Genomic DNA, 20,515 nt, shown 5'->3' with positions numbered 1-20,515 from the left:
AGAAGCGTGGTGCATAATATGTTAAAATTTTTGTATCCCATATAAGTTAAGTCTAATCTTAACCATGTATATATAAAATATAAATATAAGCTCTTAAACACATTCGCCTTACAACGTTTAGAAATCACGCAATCCCAATGTATTATAAGGCTAGCTCTTATAATTAACCTAAATTGTAAGGAGCCAGCCAATCAGACAACTAGGGTGGAGACGTACAACAAAAAAGAAAAGTCTAACATCATAGTCTAATTACGTATAAATAATTATCTCCTTAAACCTTCTTCTTGCTTCGACGGGTTTGAAAAATTCTCCATTTTTAATTTGTTCTTTGTTTAGATGGTCAAATGGTTAGAAAATTAAGTTGTTGAAGGTAATATTAAATATTCGTACCGGCCGGCGGGTCTCAGTCTCACATTTCTTGTTCCTCACTCCTTGTTTATGGTATAAATAAGAAGCATCGTTCATCATCTTTCCCACCACAAGCTTTCCTGGTTCATCACAAGTTTTTTCAAATTAAAGAATGTCAAAAGCATCAGCAGCAGAAGAGCAAACAGTGAACGTTTATGGATGGGCAGCAAAAGATTCATCAGGAATTCTCTCCCCCTTTCACTTCTCTAGGAGGTACTTGTTCATTTCTATCTTCTTCAATTTTCAAATAAAAGTTAATAAATTCAAAAGATTATATATATAATTGCTTTGCTTTTATATACATAGGGTTAACGGCGATAACGACATTACCATCAAGATACTGTACTGTGGGATTTGCCATACAGACCTTGTCTTCGTTAAAGATGGATCACTAATGCCGACCAACTATCCGTTTGTTCCCGGGTAATCTTAATTAATGTGTCTATATATAATATGAAACTGTTTGACATTCATGGTAACAACATTATGGAACCTAGCTAGCTAGCTCCTCTAAGTTTAATCTATGAAAAATGCCTCTTTCACAATTTTTCACACATGTCGCCACCTGATTGGAGGGTATTAAATGCTTACAACTTTTGCCTCTAGTCACAGGTTTACTTCTTAAGTAACTATAATTTTCATAGACATTAACATGAGTTAATAATTTATTTTCATCAATAAGATTTCAACATAGCGACAATTATTTGGTACTGAGAAATATTATGTATTTAATTACTCACATTTTATTGGGCTGATGTGGCAATACCTATGATCAATATTGTCTCTCCCAAAGTCCAAACTGCTACCAATTGTATCAATGTTCCATCTAAGGCCAGCTAAAAGACAAAAATGACCTTAAAAAAATTTCAATAAGATAAAAATGTCCTTATAAATTAAAAAAATAAATAAAAACAAAAACAAATTTAAAAATTTTAATTTAATTTTTTTTTTTTAAAAAAAAAAAGAATATTCTTATAATTTGGGTTTTTCTTTTTTTCGTTTTTTTTTTTTATATTTATTTTTTAAATTAAAAATTAAAAAAAATTTGGAAAAAATTAAAAAATCATTATTTTTGTAGGCACGAGATTGTGGGTGAAGTGACAAATGTTGGTTGCAATGTCACAAAGTTCAAAATCGGAGATAGAGCCGGCGTGGGAGCCATGGTGGGCTCATGCGGTTCATGCAACAATTGCAAGCAGGATTTAGAAAATTATTGCCCCAAAATGTTATGGACCTCCGTCGGAGAGTACTACGATGACCTGAGAAACTTTGGTGGATTTTCTGATAAGCTAGTCGTAGACCACCATTTTGCGGTCCTAGTCCCAAATAATCTGCCATTAGCCGCTTCTGCCCCGCTACTTTGTGCCGGAATTTCAGTGTACAGCCCCATGATGCACTATGGACTCTCCAACGCCGGCCAGCATTTGGGTGTCGTAGGCCTCGGTGGCCTCGGCCATCTGGCTGTCAAGTTTGCCAAAGCTCTAGGAATGAAGGTCACCGTAATAAGCACCTCTCCAGGCAAGCAGAAGGAAGCAGTAGAACAACTTGGCGTTGATGATTTTTTGCTTAGCCATGACCAGGACAAATTGCAGGTAACCAAATGCAAATTGCCTTTATTTTGAATTAACAATATGTTTAAATATCAATTAAATAATTAAATTAACCATTTTCTTATTGGCAAAATAAGTGATAATTTTTTTTTTTTTATAACAAAGAATGTCTTCAATTTATTTGCTATCTATTAGGCTGCCATGGGCACAATGGACGGTATACTCGACACAGTTTCAGCACCTCACTCACTCCTGCCATTGATTGAATTGTTGAAGACGGACGGAAAATTGATCTTGGTTGGTGCTCCAATTAAGGCTCCTGAGCTACCACATATTCCTTTAATGTTGGGTAATTAATTAAGTTCTCTTTTTAATTTCTTTTTAGGAAAAATTTCACTTTAGATTCATGAGCACCTGCGAATTTTGAGAAGATCTCATAAAGTTCAAAAACTTTTAATTTAAACTCCTTGACTTTCAATTGCAGTCAATTTAAACCTCTCTGTTAGTTTTTAAACGTTAAAAGTGATACAATAACCATTATACCCCTAACTTGTTTATAAAATTTCAAATTTATTCTTAATTTCAAATTAAAAATAAAAATTCACAAGGTGACCCACGGTTGGGCCCACCTCGTGACCCTTTTTTCAATTTTTTCAAAAAAATTTAAAAGAAAATCGAAAGGTAATTTTATATTTTTAAGAGTTTTAACAGCAAAAATTGACGGAGTAGGTAAATTGCATCAAATTGAAAGTTTAAAGGGTAAAATTAAGAGTTTAAAAATTTATGGGAGGTTTCTCAAAACGCGCGGTAGTTCATGAATCTTTTGTAAAGTTTCCCCTCTTTTTCATTTATAATTCTATTTCTAAGAATAAACATTAATTAATTGTACGTACATGATTTAAAAGGGAGGAAGATTGTTGGTGGTAGCGCAGTCGGGGGAATGAAAGAGACCCAAGAGATGATGGATTTTGCAGGAAAGCACAATGTAACGGCAGATGTGGAAGTCATTGCAATGGAACATATAAACACTGCTTTTGAACGACTTGCCAAGGGTGATGTTAAGTACCGTTTTGTCATTGACGTGGCCAACATGTTAATCTAGACCTCAAATAAATTTTAGGCTCCGTTTGTTTACGATCCACGGAAAACATGTTTGTTTTCGTTATATATGTTTGAAAATTCATTTTTAGCTTTCTAACAATAATGTATTGGGTTCATTTCACAAAACTTTGTAGACCGCCTTTTTTTTCTTTATGGTTGTAATGTGATATAAAGGTTAATTTTGAATTTTTCATGAGTACTTTTGTATTTTGATTTATTTGTTAATATTTTTACTCTTTTAGTTTTGAAAAATATTATCTTAAAAAGCATTGTCATACCAACTCAACGTAATTTTTTTTTTCGTCTCCACAAGTACTATTACATTTTCTGTGTTTGCTTAAATTAAAAATAAATAAATAAATAAAAGGTGGCATGTTACCGAGTAGCTAAAAGAATTTCCTTCACAAAAATGCTTCTTCCCTAATTTTATGAGACCCAAAAAAATAAAAAATAATAAACATAAATAATAGCATTTTTTTTTTAAAAAAAAAAAATGGTAAGAAATTTTTATCCAAAATATATTTATATATTACGAAATTAATCTTTGTGGACCAAGTAGAATTCTCCAAAGTCAAACCTTGGCATTCGTGTCAAAAACGTAAATGATAGTGACGAGAGAGCGACTTAACAAGGTATTAACATGCGAAATGACGAGAGCACCCTCGGGATAAGCTCCACTGTTCCAGTGGGGTTACAGAACAGAGAAGCAGAGAGCACGCCCAGCCGTACTCTCTGAGGTGGTTTTTATCGAGATCGGAGTTAGGGAGAGATGCGGTACGGTGCAGACAGTAGCAGAAGCAGAGGGAGGGAGAGCGCTTCAGAGAAACAAGAAGAAATCATCCGTTAGTTTTTTGTTATTTTGTAATTATTTTCACAATCAGTCCATCTGATGTTTCGGATCAGACGTGATAGCGATTGTTCATTCGACGACTTCTATCTGTTGCCAAAATAAATGCGGCGATAATGAGACAAATAATACATGAACGCCTCTTAAGGAAATACCCTTTTTAACTCTTTAACTTGTACGACAACAAAAAAAAACCCCTCCCTCTTGTCGTTGTTAAAATAAAAACAAAAAAACAGATTCATTTTTTTAAAAAAAATATCATATATGTGAAAGCCATAGGGATTGAGATTCTATGCCATAACTTTAACCAAAATTACTTAATTTTTTTTTTCATTTGAGTTTGCATTTTGGGGTGGTCGAACCACCCTTAAAGGCCACGGAATGACTTCAGTCACTCTAAATCGACCATTGGGGGTGGTTCGGCCACCCCAAGACTAACAATGTAAATTTTTTTTTATTTTTTTTTTATTCGACTCTTAGAGCCACCCCAAACCGACCGGTCTAGATGGCTGGCCACCCTGGTGGTTAAAAGTGGGATGGTCGACCACCTCAATGGGGTGGCCTGGCCACCCCTATGCCTTTTATTATTTTTATTTTCAATTTTTGTTAAACTTTAAATAATAATTTTTTTTATTATAAGGACTGATGTTCAATTTGTGGCCCTTAAATTTCTTATAATAAATTTTGGCCATTAACTAGATACCTTCCAATCCAAAAGGGACTAAAAATGATCCTTTTCCATAGGGATGGAGATTATGTGCAATAACTTTAACCAAAATTACTTATTTTAACCATTCAAAAAAATAAGTTGTTTTAAATGAAATTATCTAAATTATGCTATTCTCAACCGGATATCTTTTAATAGTTGGAATATAATTTTTTTATTATTATTATTATTTAGTCATATTTCCAGGCCGGGACATGAATTTCCGCTATGTAGGCCTGGCAGAAGGTTGCACGTAGCTGCAGCCTACATTGTCGGCCCACTGCAGCCTCAATAGTACAAGGCAAGGCCTGCCGCACTATACAGCAGAGTGGAAGTAGTATTTTAGCAATGCTATACATGAGTAATTTTAGAAAGAAAGTTTATGTAATTTTTATCATTAGATTAATATTTAATAATTATATATTTTAAATTCAATAGTAATGTTAAAATATATTACGGACCTCAGCGGGCGAACTACATGGGAGCTTGGGGGTTTCAGCCCCCATGTTTTTCTAAAAATTTTAAAAAATACTCTTATAATTTTTTTAAATTAGAAATTTACCCTCCAAATTTTTTAATATTTTATTTTTGACCTCCCAAACTCAAAATACTAGTTCCGCCCCTGATGGATCTACTTTGATGGTTCAAACCATGATATAAATGCTACTTATTTGTATAATAGAAATGCTATATATGCACAACACTTTTTTTTAATCTTATTATGCTGATGGGGCAAGTTATATAACTATTAAACAATTAATGTATGCCGGGTAGAGTTTTAGGTATGGATTAAATTCTACATAGATTAATGGGAGAATCAAGGGCACCCTAAGGACCTTAATTAACATATAAGTCTCAAAACTAGGAAAATTGATGTCCCAAAATTGAAAATTCCTATGACATTTGAGAAGATTCTTGAAATTTTTGACTAATTGGCATCATTATTACCATTATATAATAATAATAATAATAATAATAAGCAAAAATGAAAAATGAAGTGGTTAGGTTGAGATGGAGAGGCCCGTGAGATGTAACGTTTGGTAAGTGGAAGAAACAATATTATTGGTGTTATGTATGTATGGGCTTCGTTTTTGGTTTGCTCTCACGGGAATCCGGCCAACCTCTCACGTGTTCCTCTCTCTCTCTCTCTCTCAAGTTCTGGACATAGCTGTTGAGCGCAGAACTAGTAATTTTACGGCGCTCCACGTTTCCCCCACCACCACACAATGGGTTCCTTAAACGTTTTTGGTCGGTAGTGCCTTGTCTGGGTGGGAGTTCTTATGTTGGCCACATTTTCATGGCTATCTCTTTCAAAATGTTGTCTTTAAAAAAAAAAAAAAAAAAAATTCATAATAATTGATGGACAACGTAAGTACGTCGCAGAAATGTCAAAATTAATGATACTACGACGCCGCTTTTGCTTCGAGTACTGGCATTGTTTGAATCAACCCGTACGTGCTTCTCATGCTCTAATTAAGACTAGATAATAATTTACGGGTTCAAGACTTTACTTAAATCATATTTAATTAATGCTTTAAGTATATATACATTTAAAAATTAAAAAAAATAAATAAATAAATAGACCTTTTATTATTTTAACAATTTTCTCAAGTAGCGTAAAACTAGCAATATTTCAGGTGCCATGATCGAAGAATTCTTTCTACAAGTTTCAAGAGTATAAAAAAGATTATTTACAATATTGCTGAAATGTCCAAAAAGTAAGAACTTTACATAATGGATCAAGTATATATATATATATATAAGAGCTTTCTGGCTTCAATTCGTAATAGGTGGTACTGCGCGCAGGAAAGTAGATATTTCTCCAGTAGTCTTGCCACATTCAATAGCAGAAAAAATGGGCTCAAACAAAATCTCGTTTCCTGTCTCTCACACAGTAAAACTAGATTTGCCATGGTTCCCATAAAGTAAATGTTTTTTTTAATGAGCCAACCTACAAGAAGACAAACAAACACTGGATCGATGATCGGGACCGTTAAAACATGTTAAGTTCAACTGATGGGAAAGAGTATATATCTTCATCACAGATGTACTTTCCTTCTGCATGCATGCCTGACTCATGTTAACGGTGTAGATCGAGGATTAAAACGTTGGGGGGAGCCCCCGGCAAGTCATTAAGGCTCATTAATGGAGTAAAGCTTTCTTCCCCGTACTGCTTATACAAATTTGGCTACTCAGAACGCATAATCTGAGCTACAATATTATCAGTAGTCGACCACCTTCTTTTTGTTGCTCCACTGCCCAAATCAGCGGCGTGTTTGGCTATGAATTACTGTGTCTCTGTGCTTAATTAATTATGTGTGGTTTATGAGAAGAGTTAATGAGATGGGAAAGGGAGTTTCACACTTTCACGCGTGTTTGTTTGTGTATGGGGTGTGTAAAGTAGAGTGGGGTTAACTTTGGTTCAAAAGGGACATTACATATGAAGGAATAGACAAAGGTGCAGTGAGTGGCAGAGCCCCACTGCTGCTTGCGGTGCTGCTGCTGCTGCAGCTCACTGACTCTCTGCTTAACCCTACTACTACTCCCCTACTCCCTCCTACTATGCCCCTCCCCTCTATATCCAACCCCTCTTCATGCATGTTTATGCCTCCACATTCATGCATCATGCTTCATTCTATATATCCCTATATATGTACTAGCTAGATTTATTTTCTGGCTAAGCAGGTTATATATATATATACCCTCTTTTTTCTTTGAGTAATTGGGCAAAAAAGAAAAAGAAGAAAAGAATAAGCTAGATGAGTTCCATGAGATTAATGGTTAGAGAATATAATTAAATGACTAAATTTACTTTTTTTTATAAGTTTAAGTTTTTGAGATAAATTGTAATTTAACTTAATATTAGAATTAGGTTCTAAATTTGAACATTGACTCTGTCATTTACCTTTAATTTTAATTAAATATTTTACGTATTGGGCATCACCTATTAAAAAAGAGTTTGAATCGCATGTGAAGTGGAGTGTTAGAGTATAATTAAATAATTAAATTCACTTCTTATAATCTTAAATTTTTAAGAAAATGGTAATTTAACATTAATAGATACATAATTGTTTACTAGTTGCAATTTGTTTAGTTGTTATGGTCTAGAATGAGAATGGGGTGATGATGTTTTAATTAACCCGAATTTCGAAGCATAATATATATCCAATATCACTATTACACCTAACAAATTAATTTATATTAATTACTCACAATTATAGCTGTTATCTAATGAAGAATTTAGTATTCACAATACAATCTCCATGGATCTTCCACCAATGGAAAATGTTCAAGGTGTTATAACTTTTTTACTAACTAATTAGATTCGCAAATCAGATTTTTTTTTTTAACCATTTCACCAATTATAAATTAACATATCAGATCGTAAGAAAAGTTCACTACAACTCTTAATGTACTTTATTTCCTTATAATAAATTGATGTGAAGGTCCTAATTGGTGAAATGATTAACAAGTAACTAACTAATTACACCATGTGAAAAGTTATAGTAAAAGATATAATACTCCTAGCCACGTGTCTAATGAGTTATGAACATGTATCACATTGGCTTAGCACTTCACAAATTCAAAAGCATTTCGTGTAAGAGAGTTGGACCAGATGCAATCATGACCCAACTCACTTCGAGAGCCATCCACCTTCACAAATTTAACACTCACAATATATACACAATTAAAGGAACAATTTGTTTATATATATCCTAATCCATTTTTCCTGATTTCAGTACATGGCATATATGATAGTTTATTTTGATTGATCAACGACCAACATTTCTCATGATCGACCATGAAGAACTATTTTTTATCCAATCGTTTTGTCGTCGTAGTTGTGGATCTCTCATTCTGCCACTTCAGTTTCAGATCATATTGCTTCCCTGTCTCTATTCTTTCTCTCTCCTATCTCTCCTCTTGTATATATATAGACCGACTCCTTTTCTAACTGAGATCTGCTCTCTCTCTCTCTCTCTCATGTAGTAGGCTAGCTAGTAGCAACCTTTTACTTTATTTATTCTACCAGAAATATATATTTATAAATATTATTTTCCAAACATCCCAATCTATGTCTTTGATGAAGATCACAAGCACCCATCCATCAGCATCCCTCCCTCCGTTTCTCACCCCCAAGCATGAAACCATTGAATTGAGTATCTTTGCCTCTGCAAAAGGAAACTGAGCAAACCCCACAACATCCACATCTAATTTCTCCCCCACATCCCTCTCTCTCCCTCTCTCTCTCTCTCTCTCTCTCTCTTGCAATGATGTCACCGGATAACAACATTCCGGCGAAGTCGGTTGTCAGAGACGACAGCCAAGGCTCCGGCAGCCGCAAAACTGCGACGGCGAGGCCACCAGAGCAAGGCCTAAAGTGCCCACGATGCGACTCACCCAACACCAAATTCTGCTACTACAACAACTACAGCCTGACGCAGCCAAGGCATTTCTGCAAGACTTGTAGAAGGTACTGGACGAAAGGCGGGGCTTTGCGCAACGTTCCCATAGGCGGCGGTTGCCGGAAAAACAAGAAGGTCAAGTCATCTTCGAGGCTCTCCGGCGCCGACTCCAAAGACTCAGCCTCATCTTCCGAGATGGGTGGATTGAAGTTCTTCCATGGGCTTTCCCCAGCCATGGATTTTCAGCTTGGTGGGTTATCATTCCCTAGACTTCATCCTCCAACAACTCCTATTAATTACAACCACTTTTCTTCATTTGGAGACGTTTCGGGTACTAGTCCTTCCTGTTTTACCCTCGATCCATCGGGAAACTCTAATTCTCTGATGGGTTTTAATTATCCGCTTTCTTCGGCAACCGCCGGCGGTAGTTTCAGTCCTGCAGTTCAGAACACGAGCTCCATGAACGTTCACAGCAATATAGCTTCTTCCATCGAGTCTCTGAGTACTATAAACCAGGACTTGCACTGGAAGCTTCAGCAGCAGCGGCTCGCCATGCTAATTGGTGGCGGAGAGAGTCACAAAGAAAACATTAATGCTCTTGAAAAACCGCAACCCATTGTATTCCAGAACCTGGAGATTTCAAAACCGGAGGCTTGCAGCGTCGGTAATTCAAGGAGGGAAGGTACAGGTGGCGATCAGATAGCGACGGAGTGGTTCTTTGGGAACTCTTATGGGCCGGTGACCGCTACTCCGACCAACAGTGGCGGCAACGGCGGCGGCCACGATAACGGCAGCAGCTGGAATGGAATTCAAACATGGGGTGACTTGCAACAATATAGCGCTTTGCCCTAGATGATAGAGGATGTTGAAAATTAATAGGGAAAATGTGAAATTATCAAAAACTGATCATTTAGGTATATGTTTGTTTCTTGTTCTTTTCTCTTGAGTGCAGCAGATCAACATGTTGAAGTTGGGAAAAAGAGATAATAATCAAGCTTATATATATATATATTAGTTCTTATTTTGGTTGCTAATTAATGTCGATGCTCCATTTGTTTTTGCATGTAAATGCAGGACCAATATTGCCGATTATGGTAGCAAATAAATTAATACTAGTTTTGGATGATCAAGTGAAAGCAATGGGTGTTGGTGTTGGCCATATATATATATGTCGGTGGCTGAATATGTTCTTCAAGGGTTGATGATGATGCTCTTCTCTTCTCCACAAAATCTCTTTGGGATCTGTGGTGGACTTTGGAGTAGCTGTTATTATATGGCCCTTAATACCATATCTTTGATTTGTTTTTATGTTCAGTCTGAATCCAGTAACTCTCAGTCTGTGTGTCTGCCTCTCTATATCTTTATCAACCAACTGAGTCTCAGCCTGCTCAGCCACACAACAATTGATAGTTATCAATTTTTTATATAAAATTATTTATTAAAATTACTAATAATTAAGACAAGCAGATAATTAGTGCTAATAGCTGGGTAAGGCATTCGGTTCTCAGCCTCTTCCTAGGCCTAGCTGCAGTGTTTAGAGCCTCTCTCTCTCTCTCTCTCTCTCTCTCGCAGTCTAGGGTAATAATTAGGTCCATTATGATGTGATTTGGTGCTGTCTGAAAAAGTGGTGGTTTGAAAGTGTATTGAATGAAAGACTGTCAACATTTGAATGAATGAGAAATATGGCATCTAAAGCTTAGGGTTTCTTTTTTTTTTTTTTTTTGTATGGCAAAAAAATGTGTTCCGTTTTAGCTTTTTAGTGTGTTGGAGAGTGAGCCCACCCCCCATCCGTGCTAATTGCTACTGAGCAAGAGCATCATCTCATTGTGATTCCTTTGCAGCCTTTGTCATCTTTATTCTTTGCTTTCACTATTTCTGTGAAAAACAACAGGCCCCACAATCTTGAAAAGGATTAGCATTAAGCTGCTTCTGTATCTCATTAAAAAAAGCTTGTCCATCCAATTGTTTCAATTATTAAACACCATATCATATTGCTTTGGCCTATATGTAGAACAATGCAAATGAACTTTCATATGAATGATTAAGCTTTTTTGTCCTCCACTAATTGGATTTCTTCTTCTCCTTCTTCTTAGAATAGTTACCATTGTCATGTGTATATATATATATAGCTCGCTTTCTGCTTCCTCCGATCCCCTTATAACTTTACCACATTTCTTCTCCTTGTCCTCAAAATGCTCTCCCCCCCCCCAAAAAAAAAAGAACTAAGTCTCGCCACTATATATTACCTGTAACTGAGTGACCACAGCCTGTAACAAGGCCAATCTGTTTGGCCCACATCATGCCTGAAAGTTGACATTCTATACAGTGAGCTATCACATCCGCCAGGCATCCTTCCATGATGCCCCATTTTTTTTTGCAACTATATTTGTTCGAGACATCTTATATATATATATATATGCAACATTCCTAGGTTTTTATGAAGCTAAGGAGGTCGTGTATATATAGCCAACTCCCTCCCTTGTATATGATAGCTAGGTCCCCCATCCTTAATTTTAACCTCTTGCTGGTGCTTTTTCATACCATCTCTCACTCTCTCTCTCTCTCTCTCACACGCACACGCGCGCACAGATGACAGAACCTCGTCAAAAGCATGGCAATCATTTCTGTCTTTGTTTTATCCTTGCAACTTGTATACAGTATATCAGGATATGGGTTTCTTTCCAGTTAAATTAATTAATATGGAGATGAGCATATAATATATGATATGTGGAGTCAAATTTTCCGTCTTATATCATAATTGATATTTAGGCTTTTGTTGGAGAGAGAAAGAGAGATGGCTCGAGAACTGAACATGAAGCTGCGTGATTAACGTGATATAGACTCAGTGGAGGGAACTTTTTGTTCGACTGCTTGTGTTTGTATCAACTGTCATTTACAACTTACACCCTGCAAGAAGCTCATGACTTAATGAGAAACTCTACGCTGCTTCTCATCTTCAACCCACACCCATCCACCTTACGTACCCATCCACATCGATGGTTTCATCATGATCAGCCATCCAACAGGAACTAAACCCATGCCAAATTGACCACAAAAGCCGCATGCAGTTAAAGTTATTGCATGCCTTGCTGACACACGTTAAATAGCATGGAACCGATCATACCAAACTCCTCCATTTTGTATGGTTTGAGGTTTGGAACATATTTATGTCTTTTGTAGGTGTAGGGGAAAAAAGCTTTTTTTTTGCCCAGATGCATTTAATATAAATTAAATCATCTAATTTGAAGGACCTCCTTATTGACGACCCATAATCAAAATTGGCATGATTATAAACAGTTACTATAGCTCAAATCATTCAGAAAATTGGAAAATTATATATTGTAGGGCATAGTAAGTCACACCGAAAGCCGCATAAGGACTGATTGGCCGAAGGCCCGGTGAGCAGGGGCGGAACCATATGATGGCTTGGAGCCTAGAGAGGCTTGTTTTCCTCAAAAAATTTTAAAAATGTTTTTATAATCTTTTTAAAATTCGAATTTTACTCTCTCTCTCTCTTCCCCCCTCACACCTTTTTTCTTTTTTTAGGGAAACTTCACTTTCGCCTCCTGAACTTTCAATCACTCTCAATCAAAACCATTCCGTTAATTTTAGCCCTTAAAAATACAAAAAAGACCAAAATGTCCTTAATTTTCATTTTTTTCATTTTTTTTTTTAAATAAAAAAGTTTTAGAAGTTGGAATTTTATACAAAAGTCAGGGGTATAAACATCATGTAATATTTAAAATCTGACGGAGGGGTCCACATTGAGAGTAATTAAAAGTTCAAGAGTTCAAAATAAGAGATTTCGAAGTTCAAGGGGGATTTGTAAAGTCGAGTGGAAGTTCAAAGGGCCAAAATGAAGTTTTCCCTTCTTTTTTTAATTTTTTAGTTTTAACCCTCAAACTCCAAATCCTAGTTATGCCCTTGCCGGTGAGCCATAACAAAAGGGCCTAGAAGGCCGACAACCCATAACAAATGAGCCTAAAAGGCTTGATGATCACCTGCAACGTCTCAAAAGGCCAACAAGGATCTTGGTACACTATCGCTAAAACATAAACGCCATACCAACAACTAATTCTCCACTCCGAGAGCTAAGTCAACTAATTGCTAATTGAGTTGGGCGTCGCATATCATTTATCATCACTGTTTGTTAAGTTCTATATACATACTATTGTTTATTGTTTTGTATATAGTTAGATCAAACTATATGTTTGTTGAGACTAATTGAAACTTATTTCTAGTAGATACTCCAGAAGTGTTTTATTGTATATTTGTTTTGCCTTGTGTTAGAACGTGTTTTCGATGTATATATATGTTTTGTTATGTGTTGTGTTGGAATGTAGTATGTGTGTTGAAATTTTGTTTAATGAAGTTGTGTTGAAATTTCATACGTATTAAATGTATTGAAAATTTGATATGTATTAGATATTGGATATGTATTGGATATATATTATTGGATATTGGATATATATTATTGAGTATTGGATATTGGCTATATATATTTGATATTGAATATATAAACTTGGATATTGGATAGGATATTGGATATATAAACTTGGATATTGGATTATGTGGATTTTGATTGGATTTCATGGGATTCACTAAATGTGAGATTTTTGAGTTAAATTTGGCAATTTTGCTAAACTTAGTGAAAGCAGCTGTTTTTATGGTGGCTATGGAAGCAATAGAAACTTTCTTTGAACCTCATAGTATGTTCTTGAAATTGCTAATGGGTGGACTGGAACTATTAGTAGCTATATTAGAAACTTGCTTAGAAGTTTGAAGTCTAGTTTAACTTGATTTTATAAATTTGAGCTTTGTGTTGGGCAACCATTTATGAACACTATTGAGTTTCTTGGAAGAATGTTGAAAGAAATTATGAGGTGGGTTGTTGTGGTTGAGCTACTTCTAAGTAGAGTGTGGTTGTTGGAAGTGGATTTTGAGTTTCATGTTTAGGCCATAAATACAGTAACCATAGCATTATAATTGAGCTAATTTAAAAAAACTTTTTAGAGGATGTTTTTTGCTTTTAAGTTCAAAAAATATTTTGATGTGATGTAAATGTGAAAGTAGTTTAGAATGTTTTGTGTTTGAAGTTGTGTGTTAATACTTTTACTTTTTTGCTAAAAAGTAAAAACCTTCCTTAATAAGCGTTATCAAACGAGGCCAATATTTTATTATAACTTTGCCTTGCTTGCTTTACTTCCAGTTAAGTTAGAGTAATCTCTAGTTGAATGGTTATTTGATAGATGGACTTTGTGTTGGTTAGGCCAGAATTGAATTATTTGAGGCAGTTTGAAGATATTTGTGAACTTTGTATATGAAATTTTGGCTATTGGGTGTGCTTGCAAGGTAATTGGAATCAGTTCATTCTAGATTTTTCTTAAATGATTTTGTTGCTCATTGTTGAATATTATCTATGTATGAATGTGTATAACAATATTTTTGGATATTTCTGAATCTGAATTGAAAAATATTGCAATTGTTGCATGTGAAATTCACATTTTTTTTTTTTTAAGTTTAATTGTAAATTCTTTATGTTTTGGTATAGGAAAGGTAAAACTCATTACAATCATATTAGCATTTTCAGATGACTCGATGGCTACTTCTAGTTAGATGTGGATATATATATATATATATATATATATATATGTGTGTGTGTGTGTGTGTGTGTGTGTGTGTGTGTGGATTTGTTTAGGGTTTTAGAATATATATATATATATGGAGATATTGGATATTGTATATGTTTTTGGATATTGGATTATGTACGTGGATTATGTATTGAATCGGATTGGAATCGGATTTGGATATTAGAAATATTGTATTGGAATCGGATTAAAATATCAGGAATATTGTAATCATTTCTTTTATATATATATATATATACACACGGCATGACACGTCAAAAAACCATCAATTTTTTTTTTTGATTTTTGACGTTCTGAGTGTCAGCACGTCAAAAAAGGTTTTTGACGTGGCAATTCTAATATGTCAAATTTTTTTTGACGTTTTAAAAACTGCCACGTCAAAAAAGGTTTCTGACGTGGCAAAAAACTTTTGACGTGGCATTGTTGCCACGTCAAAAGTTTTTGATGTGGCATTGTAGACACGTCAAAAATCTGAAATTTTTGACACCCCCCTTTTAACCGTTGATAAACGTCAAAAACCGCACGTCAAAAACTCCTGGTCAAAAATTCTCTCAGTTTTTGTAGTGTATCATGTGCTCCCCCAATTCATGACTTGAGAAATCAATCTCCATGTCAATTCACAAAACCCTATAAAAATTAAAAAATAAAAAAAAATAAATAAAAAAATAAAAATAAAAAATAAAATGAAAAATGAAAAAAAATAAAAAAAGAAGCAGAGATGACAACCTATGAATAGGAGAAGATACGCCAAATTAGCCTTATCATTGCTCTGCCAAATTTTCCTCTCACTCTTACTAAACTAAATTGAGCATCAGAGTCTCGCTAGATCCAACTCGGTGAACTCGATCTCTAACCTCGTGTTTCTATTGTAAATCCTCTCCTGGTGAACGGCTTATGATCACTATATTAATAAAATTCATCCATTTTTATTAGTTTAAGCATTTTAGATAATCAATGATATAACATATATCATGTCACGAATAAAAGAAGCTAGTATTAATTAGCCAAATATGTATTATACTCATCCCTAGAGTTACTTAGTTATATAACTAAATTTTTCATGCATACGCTACAAAATCACATGACATTACTAGTTTAATTAGTTTTTATACCATTTTGGGCATTGAATGGGCTGAAAACCCAGAGATCCCAAGATCAAAGTCTTATTTTGATACCATTTTCCTGATTTAAAAAAAAATAATAAGAAGAAGAAAAAAAATATTCACATCTAAGCTATATTTAAAATGACTAGTCAAAATTATAATTAATAAATTAAAACTTTTTAGAATCATGAGTACTATTTAGCATTTGGTGTGTGTCACCATATATATCATCAATCAAGTCCCCACCTAGATGATCCAAACGGAGGTTAATCAATCAAAATATAAACAAATTGCTATATATGCGTGCATGTGTATCTAAGACTCAGATAATCAGAAGATTCTCTGTGCAATTAACTAATCAAAAATGTCATCATCGCATAATAACGTTTGTTCATCAAATAGATTTTGTTTTGATGTGTCTGCCATGACGTGTTCAATGGTGGGAGCAGCTCAGCTCTTCAAAACGAGAAAAATGCTTCCATGCCCATCACCCTTTTTGGCCTCTTCTTACTCTTTGGGGATCCCACGTACATTTCAACCCCACACCTTCCACCAAAACCATCCTCTCATCATTTCTATTTTAGCCTTTTCTGCGTTTCCTTTTTCTTTATTTTTCAAATTTAATATATTGTTGTAATATATATATATATTGGAGCGAGGAAAGGTAACAATATTAGATAATAGTAATGCATAAATAGATGTATGCATTTATGTTTTATACACATTTAAGAAGGCATTTATATTATGCAAGAGGCAGATATTGTCCACTATAATTTATTAGCAAATTTCACGGATATAGCAAACATTAGTTGTTGTTTTTAGGTTACATTTATTACAATTAACCACTCAAATTTTTGGAGTGGCCAGTGAAATGAAAATGAGTTATTTTATGGTCATAATTTAATAATATTGTATCTAACAACATGCATAGATAATGGCACGTGACAAATATGTTAAAATGATATGACATTATTTACACAGTTAAATGCAAAAATAAAATCAAATTAGACCATGAAATAGAGAGATAGGACCGTTGTTCATGCTACTAAGGATACTTCAACTTTTACTACAAAGTTTCTTACGAAATGACATAATTGGTAAAATTGTTAGTTAATGGCCGACCTGTCAATGACACATTCTTCCAATTACAAACTAACACGTCAATTTGTAAAAAAATTCTAATAAAAATTATAGTGCCCCGAGCATTTTTGAAAAAAAATTCCCAGTACCTAAAGTACTATCACTTAGTTACATGTTTGCAAAGCTCACCTACCCTATAATTAAATTGTGGAATGAGATTGTCTGCCCAAATTAACACGTTGAGCATTTCTAGCCATCATAGTAGTGTTTTTGCCTGCTCCATAAAGCGGGTGCAAGGTTGCAGCTCTGCCGTTTTACAGGCTTACCTAATTAAGAAACAAAAACAAAATCTTCATCTCTAACATTATTTCCCCCCACCTAGGCTTACCTAAAAAAACAAAAAGAAAAAAGAAAATGAAAATCTTCCAAGGGGGTTTGACTTCCGCTGATTAATGCTATGTTATGCATATGACAGACCACCAACATTGTTGTCTAATACATTTAAGTCATTTGTAGGGCACCCTTTTGCTCTTCAAATGGAATAAAAAAATACATCTTTTTTCTTCTTCTGAATTATTCCTCATCCATGGTTCTTTCATAACCTTTTATCATTTAATGCATGAAAGTATTCCCTACAATTTTTATTTTTTTTAAAGAAAAAAAAAAAACTGATTTAAGGATTGATTTAGACTTTCACACCAGCATTGGGGAATAAAAATATAATTTTTAGCATTTTTCTTTATTATTAATCTCATACAAACCAATGTGGTTACTACGTCAGCCACTAAACAATTAAAATTTTTTAATTATTATTATTATTATTATTTTCATTCATGTGGCATTGCTTGACACTCATGTAGATTGCCACGTTAATTTATAACAGAATTGTAGTACTTGTGTCCTCCATTCGATGTAAGCTCCATAAGATAGGTTAAAAGATACTCAGAAGCAGCACGTATATTTCAAAAAACAAACAAAAGAATTTCATTTCTTCTTTGGATTTGACAATAGAATTCAACTATCACTTGATGATTGTACAGAATATGATATTGAATACAGAAAGGCATGTGTAACATAACAACATTAAAAGAAAAATGTAAAAAGGAAGTCGACATATGGAACATGTTCACTTCTGTTGAGCTTGCTTCACTATCTAGACCAAATCTTCTTCTTGGCATCCCTCTCCTTCACCCCTTGAGCCTGATCTCTGCTGGTGCTAGTCCTCTTGTGAGTCAAGGGCCCTTGAGCAGCAGTGACTAGCTTTGTTGTTCTCATGACCCTTGAAATTTTAGGTGGATCAGATTTCCTAGTAGCCTTGGTATCATTTAAAGAAGAGGGTACAAATATATTGTTCTCTGTATCAGCACTTCTCAACTGCTCTCTTTTCCTCCTCGTCTCATGGAGAGAATCATTTCCTCTTACAGACCCTTGATTCATTGAGCGGTTTACTGAATTTGAACTTCTCAGAATACGATGCTCAATCTCATTCATGAATTCATCTCTTATATAGGTTTTTCCTTCATTAGGAGTAGCCCTAACTGCATCAGTGCAATCATGAGTACACTGCAATTGTTGCTCTTGCACCCTCAACTTGTTTTCAAGCTCCTTAATCTGCCATAACATGTCAAATAGATTATTTTCAAATTCCCTTCTTGTAGGCCATGGCAATGAAATAATGAATGATATTATGACCGGGATCCAAACCCGTATACAATCTTCTCTTATTTGGAAAAGAATCATGGATTCATGAATTAGAATAATATATGATCGTTTCAAGCTCTTCAAATAATGATAAAAATTGTAACACAATGAAACTTCTTCAAGAAATATTTCATAACAAACTCAATTGTAAAATAAAATTAGCTAATAGATATACTTCAATCACAGTGTTTTTATTCAAAATTAAAGGGAAAAGAAGACCTTTTGGTGAAGTAAGACGGACTCTGAATTTTGTTCCTGCTCTTTCAGCTTTCTCTCCAGCTCATCCACCTGAAGTAAACAGGCATACAACATCGTTAATTTTGACTTTCTATTAGCTCATAAACATATGCACCAACACCACTAAGTGAAATTGTTTTACAACCTTATGTTGAAGGATGATAGTATGAGACTCTGACTCTTGCAATTGCTCTTTGAGCTTGTTTTCAAGCTCCTTAACCTGCTTAGTAAAATATTGGTTAGCAATTCCAGCTTTTCTTTTGACATCATCACAATTGGTTGACAAGAAATAACCCAAATTCTGAACATCCAAGAACAGAGATTTTAGTGTGATAGTAGAAGTCTACTATCCTCAAGACTTGATTTCAAGGAAAAATATTGATACAAAATAAAATAAAAGCTACCACCTACCAAATTATTTGTGTTCAAAAAACAGAGATTTTAAAATTTTGGTACACTAACCTTCTGCTGGAAAGATGCAGATTCTGACTGCTGTTGTCCTATAAGCTTGATCTCTAACTCTTTGACCTTTAGATGAAATTAATTTCAAATTAGCCAAATTAGCAAAAAACAAAAAGGAAGCAGGATATCTACTATAATTAAATTGGAAAGCAACCTTTTGCTGGAGATTGCTGCAGATTTCCTCTCTCCCTTTCATTCTCTCAGATAATTGCGAAACTTGTTTCTCAGACTGGCTGTGCATGACTGTCTTCAACTCAATCTGCCCTTCAAGTTCTTTGATCTTTTCCTGTAAGTTTTTGTAAAACTGATCTTTGCCTTTTGCCTTGCTCTCTAGGTTCTGTAAGTTCTCTTCTAGCTTCCTTAAAGATTCATCTTTGGATTTGGATTCTTGCCTTGCCTTTTCAAGCTTTTATGAAAATGAATAAATAAATTAAAAAATAAAACTTAATCATTGCTGCTATTATAAAAAAAATAATAAAAATAAAAAAGAGTAGGAAAATAGATATTTAAACTTGAACTGAACAAAAAATCGAAGTAGAGTTCACAAGACTTACCATAGCTTTCACCTTTTGAAGCTCGCTAGTATCAATCTGCTTCTTCACAGGGCCCAACTCAATCCCTCGAACCCGAGATGCAAAATTTAAAGAACTCAAAGTCTCACCCAAATCCTGGTCCGAAGGACTGATTTGTACAAACATCAAAGTTTTGGAGTCCCCCCCTGCAACACACATATATATAACAACTACATGAAGCAGAAGCAATTAAGCCTGCAAGATCAAAAGCTCAAAGGATAATTTAGCCTTTCTACACTCTGATACTGATAGCATGGACATGACAAGCCAAATTTCTTACACCTCTAAAAAACAAAAACACACTCCTATATCTCGACTGACTCAAATTTACCTAATGAGTCTTGAAGTAAATGTGTCAATTTGGAGTTTCTGAAACAGAAAAACAAACATTGTTAAAATCAAATGTGAATTATGATAGAGGAATGACATAAAGGCAAGATGTAATTCATACCTGTATGGGATGTGACTACTTTTAGTTGCCAAAGCAGATATGACATCTCCAAGAGCTGAAAGTGATCTATTTATATTTTGTGCTTCCTTCAGGCGCTCCCCTTGCACATCAGTTTTCGCAAGCCTCTCACTACCTGCCAAATCTACAAGCCAAAGCTTGCTTTTGGTGCACTCCCCATTCACCAAGTTCTTTGCTCTTACCATTATACAAAGCATGCTGAAAAGTATGGCCAATCAATAATGA

General features: G+C 34.6%; 3 protein-coding genes across 3 annotated transcripts; 2 read left to right on the top strand and 1 right to left on the bottom strand.

Moving 5' to 3' along the window:
• Window positions 1-520: 520 nt before the first annotated feature.
• On the top strand, window positions 521-3,120 carry LOC132171669 (probable mannitol dehydrogenase). The gene is made up of 5 exons (XM_059583044.1): window positions 521-621; window positions 715-831; window positions 1,487-2,000; window positions 2,154-2,307; window positions 2,864-3,120. Exons 1-5 carry the CDS (start codon window positions 521-523, stop codon window positions 3,058-3,060), a joined length of 1,083 nt encoding a protein of 360 aa, XP_059439027.1. The 3' UTR covers window positions 3,061-3,120.
• Window positions 3,121-8,610: 5,490 nt separating this feature from the next.
• On the top strand, window positions 8,611-10,073 carry LOC132171487 (dof zinc finger protein DOF5.7-like). Its single transcript, XM_059582809.1, has one exon. The coding sequence runs from the start codon at window positions 8,884-8,886 to the stop codon at window positions 9,868-9,870; it is 987 nt and encodes a 328-aa protein (XP_059438792.1). The 5' UTR covers window positions 8,611-8,883; the 3' UTR covers window positions 9,871-10,073.
• Window positions 10,074-17,792: 7,719 nt separating this feature from the next.
• Window positions 17,793-20,483, bottom strand: LOC132171422 (kinesin-like protein KIN-14R). The gene is made up of 8 exons (XM_059582733.1): window positions 20,273-20,483; window positions 20,153-20,190; window positions 19,804-19,967; window positions 19,404-19,655; window positions 19,250-19,315; window positions 18,933-19,007; window positions 18,770-18,838; window positions 17,793-18,460 (listed from the first exon to the last, which is right to left on the bottom strand). Exons 1-8 carry the CDS (start codon window positions 20,473-20,475, stop codon window positions 17,999-18,001), a joined length of 1,329 nt encoding a protein of 442 aa, XP_059438716.1. The 5' UTR covers window positions 20,476-20,483; the 3' UTR covers window positions 17,793-17,998.
• Between the last annotated feature and the right edge of the window lie 32 nt (window positions 20,484-20,515).

Source organism: Corylus avellana, chromosome ca2, assembly GCF_901000735.1.
Source record: "Corylus avellana chromosome ca2, CavTom2PMs-1.0".
Lineage (NCBI taxonomy): Eukaryota > Viridiplantae > Streptophyta > Magnoliopsida > Fagales > Betulaceae > Corylus > Corylus avellana.
Note: the sequence above shows the minus strand (reverse complement) of the source record. Positions and strands in the feature narration are given on the sequence as shown.

Excerpts from the sequence above, each read along its gene's own strand:
- LOC132171669 (XM_059583044.1), top strand. The coding sequence starts at position 521 with ATGTCAAAAGCATCAGCAGCAGAAGAGCAAACAGTGAACGTTTATGGA. Across the intron at positions 2,001-2,153 it reads ATGACCAGGACAAATTGCAG|GCTGCCATGGGCACAATGGA; the intron begins GTAACCAAATGC and ends GCTATCTATTAG. Across the intron at positions 2,308-2,863 it reads ACATATTCCTTTAATGTTGG|GGAGGAAGATTGTTGGTGGT; the intron begins GTAATTAATTAA and ends ATGATTTAAAAG.
- LOC132171487 (XM_059582809.1), top strand. The coding sequence starts at position 8,884 with ATGATGTCACCGGATAACAACATTCCGGCGAAGTCGGTTGTCAGAGAC.
- LOC132171422 (XM_059582733.1), bottom strand. The coding sequence starts at position 20,475 with ATGGTAAGAGCAAAGAACTTGGTGAATGGGGAGTGCACCAAAAGCAAG. Across the intron at positions 19,968-20,152 it reads TTTACTTCAAGACTCATTAG|GGGGGGACTCCAAAACTTTG; the intron begins GTAAATTTGAGT and ends TGTGTGTTGCAG. Across the intron at positions 18,839-18,932 it reads CTATCATCCTTCAACATAAG|GTGGATGAGCTGGAGAGAAA; the intron begins GTTGTAAAACAA and ends TGTTTACTTCAG.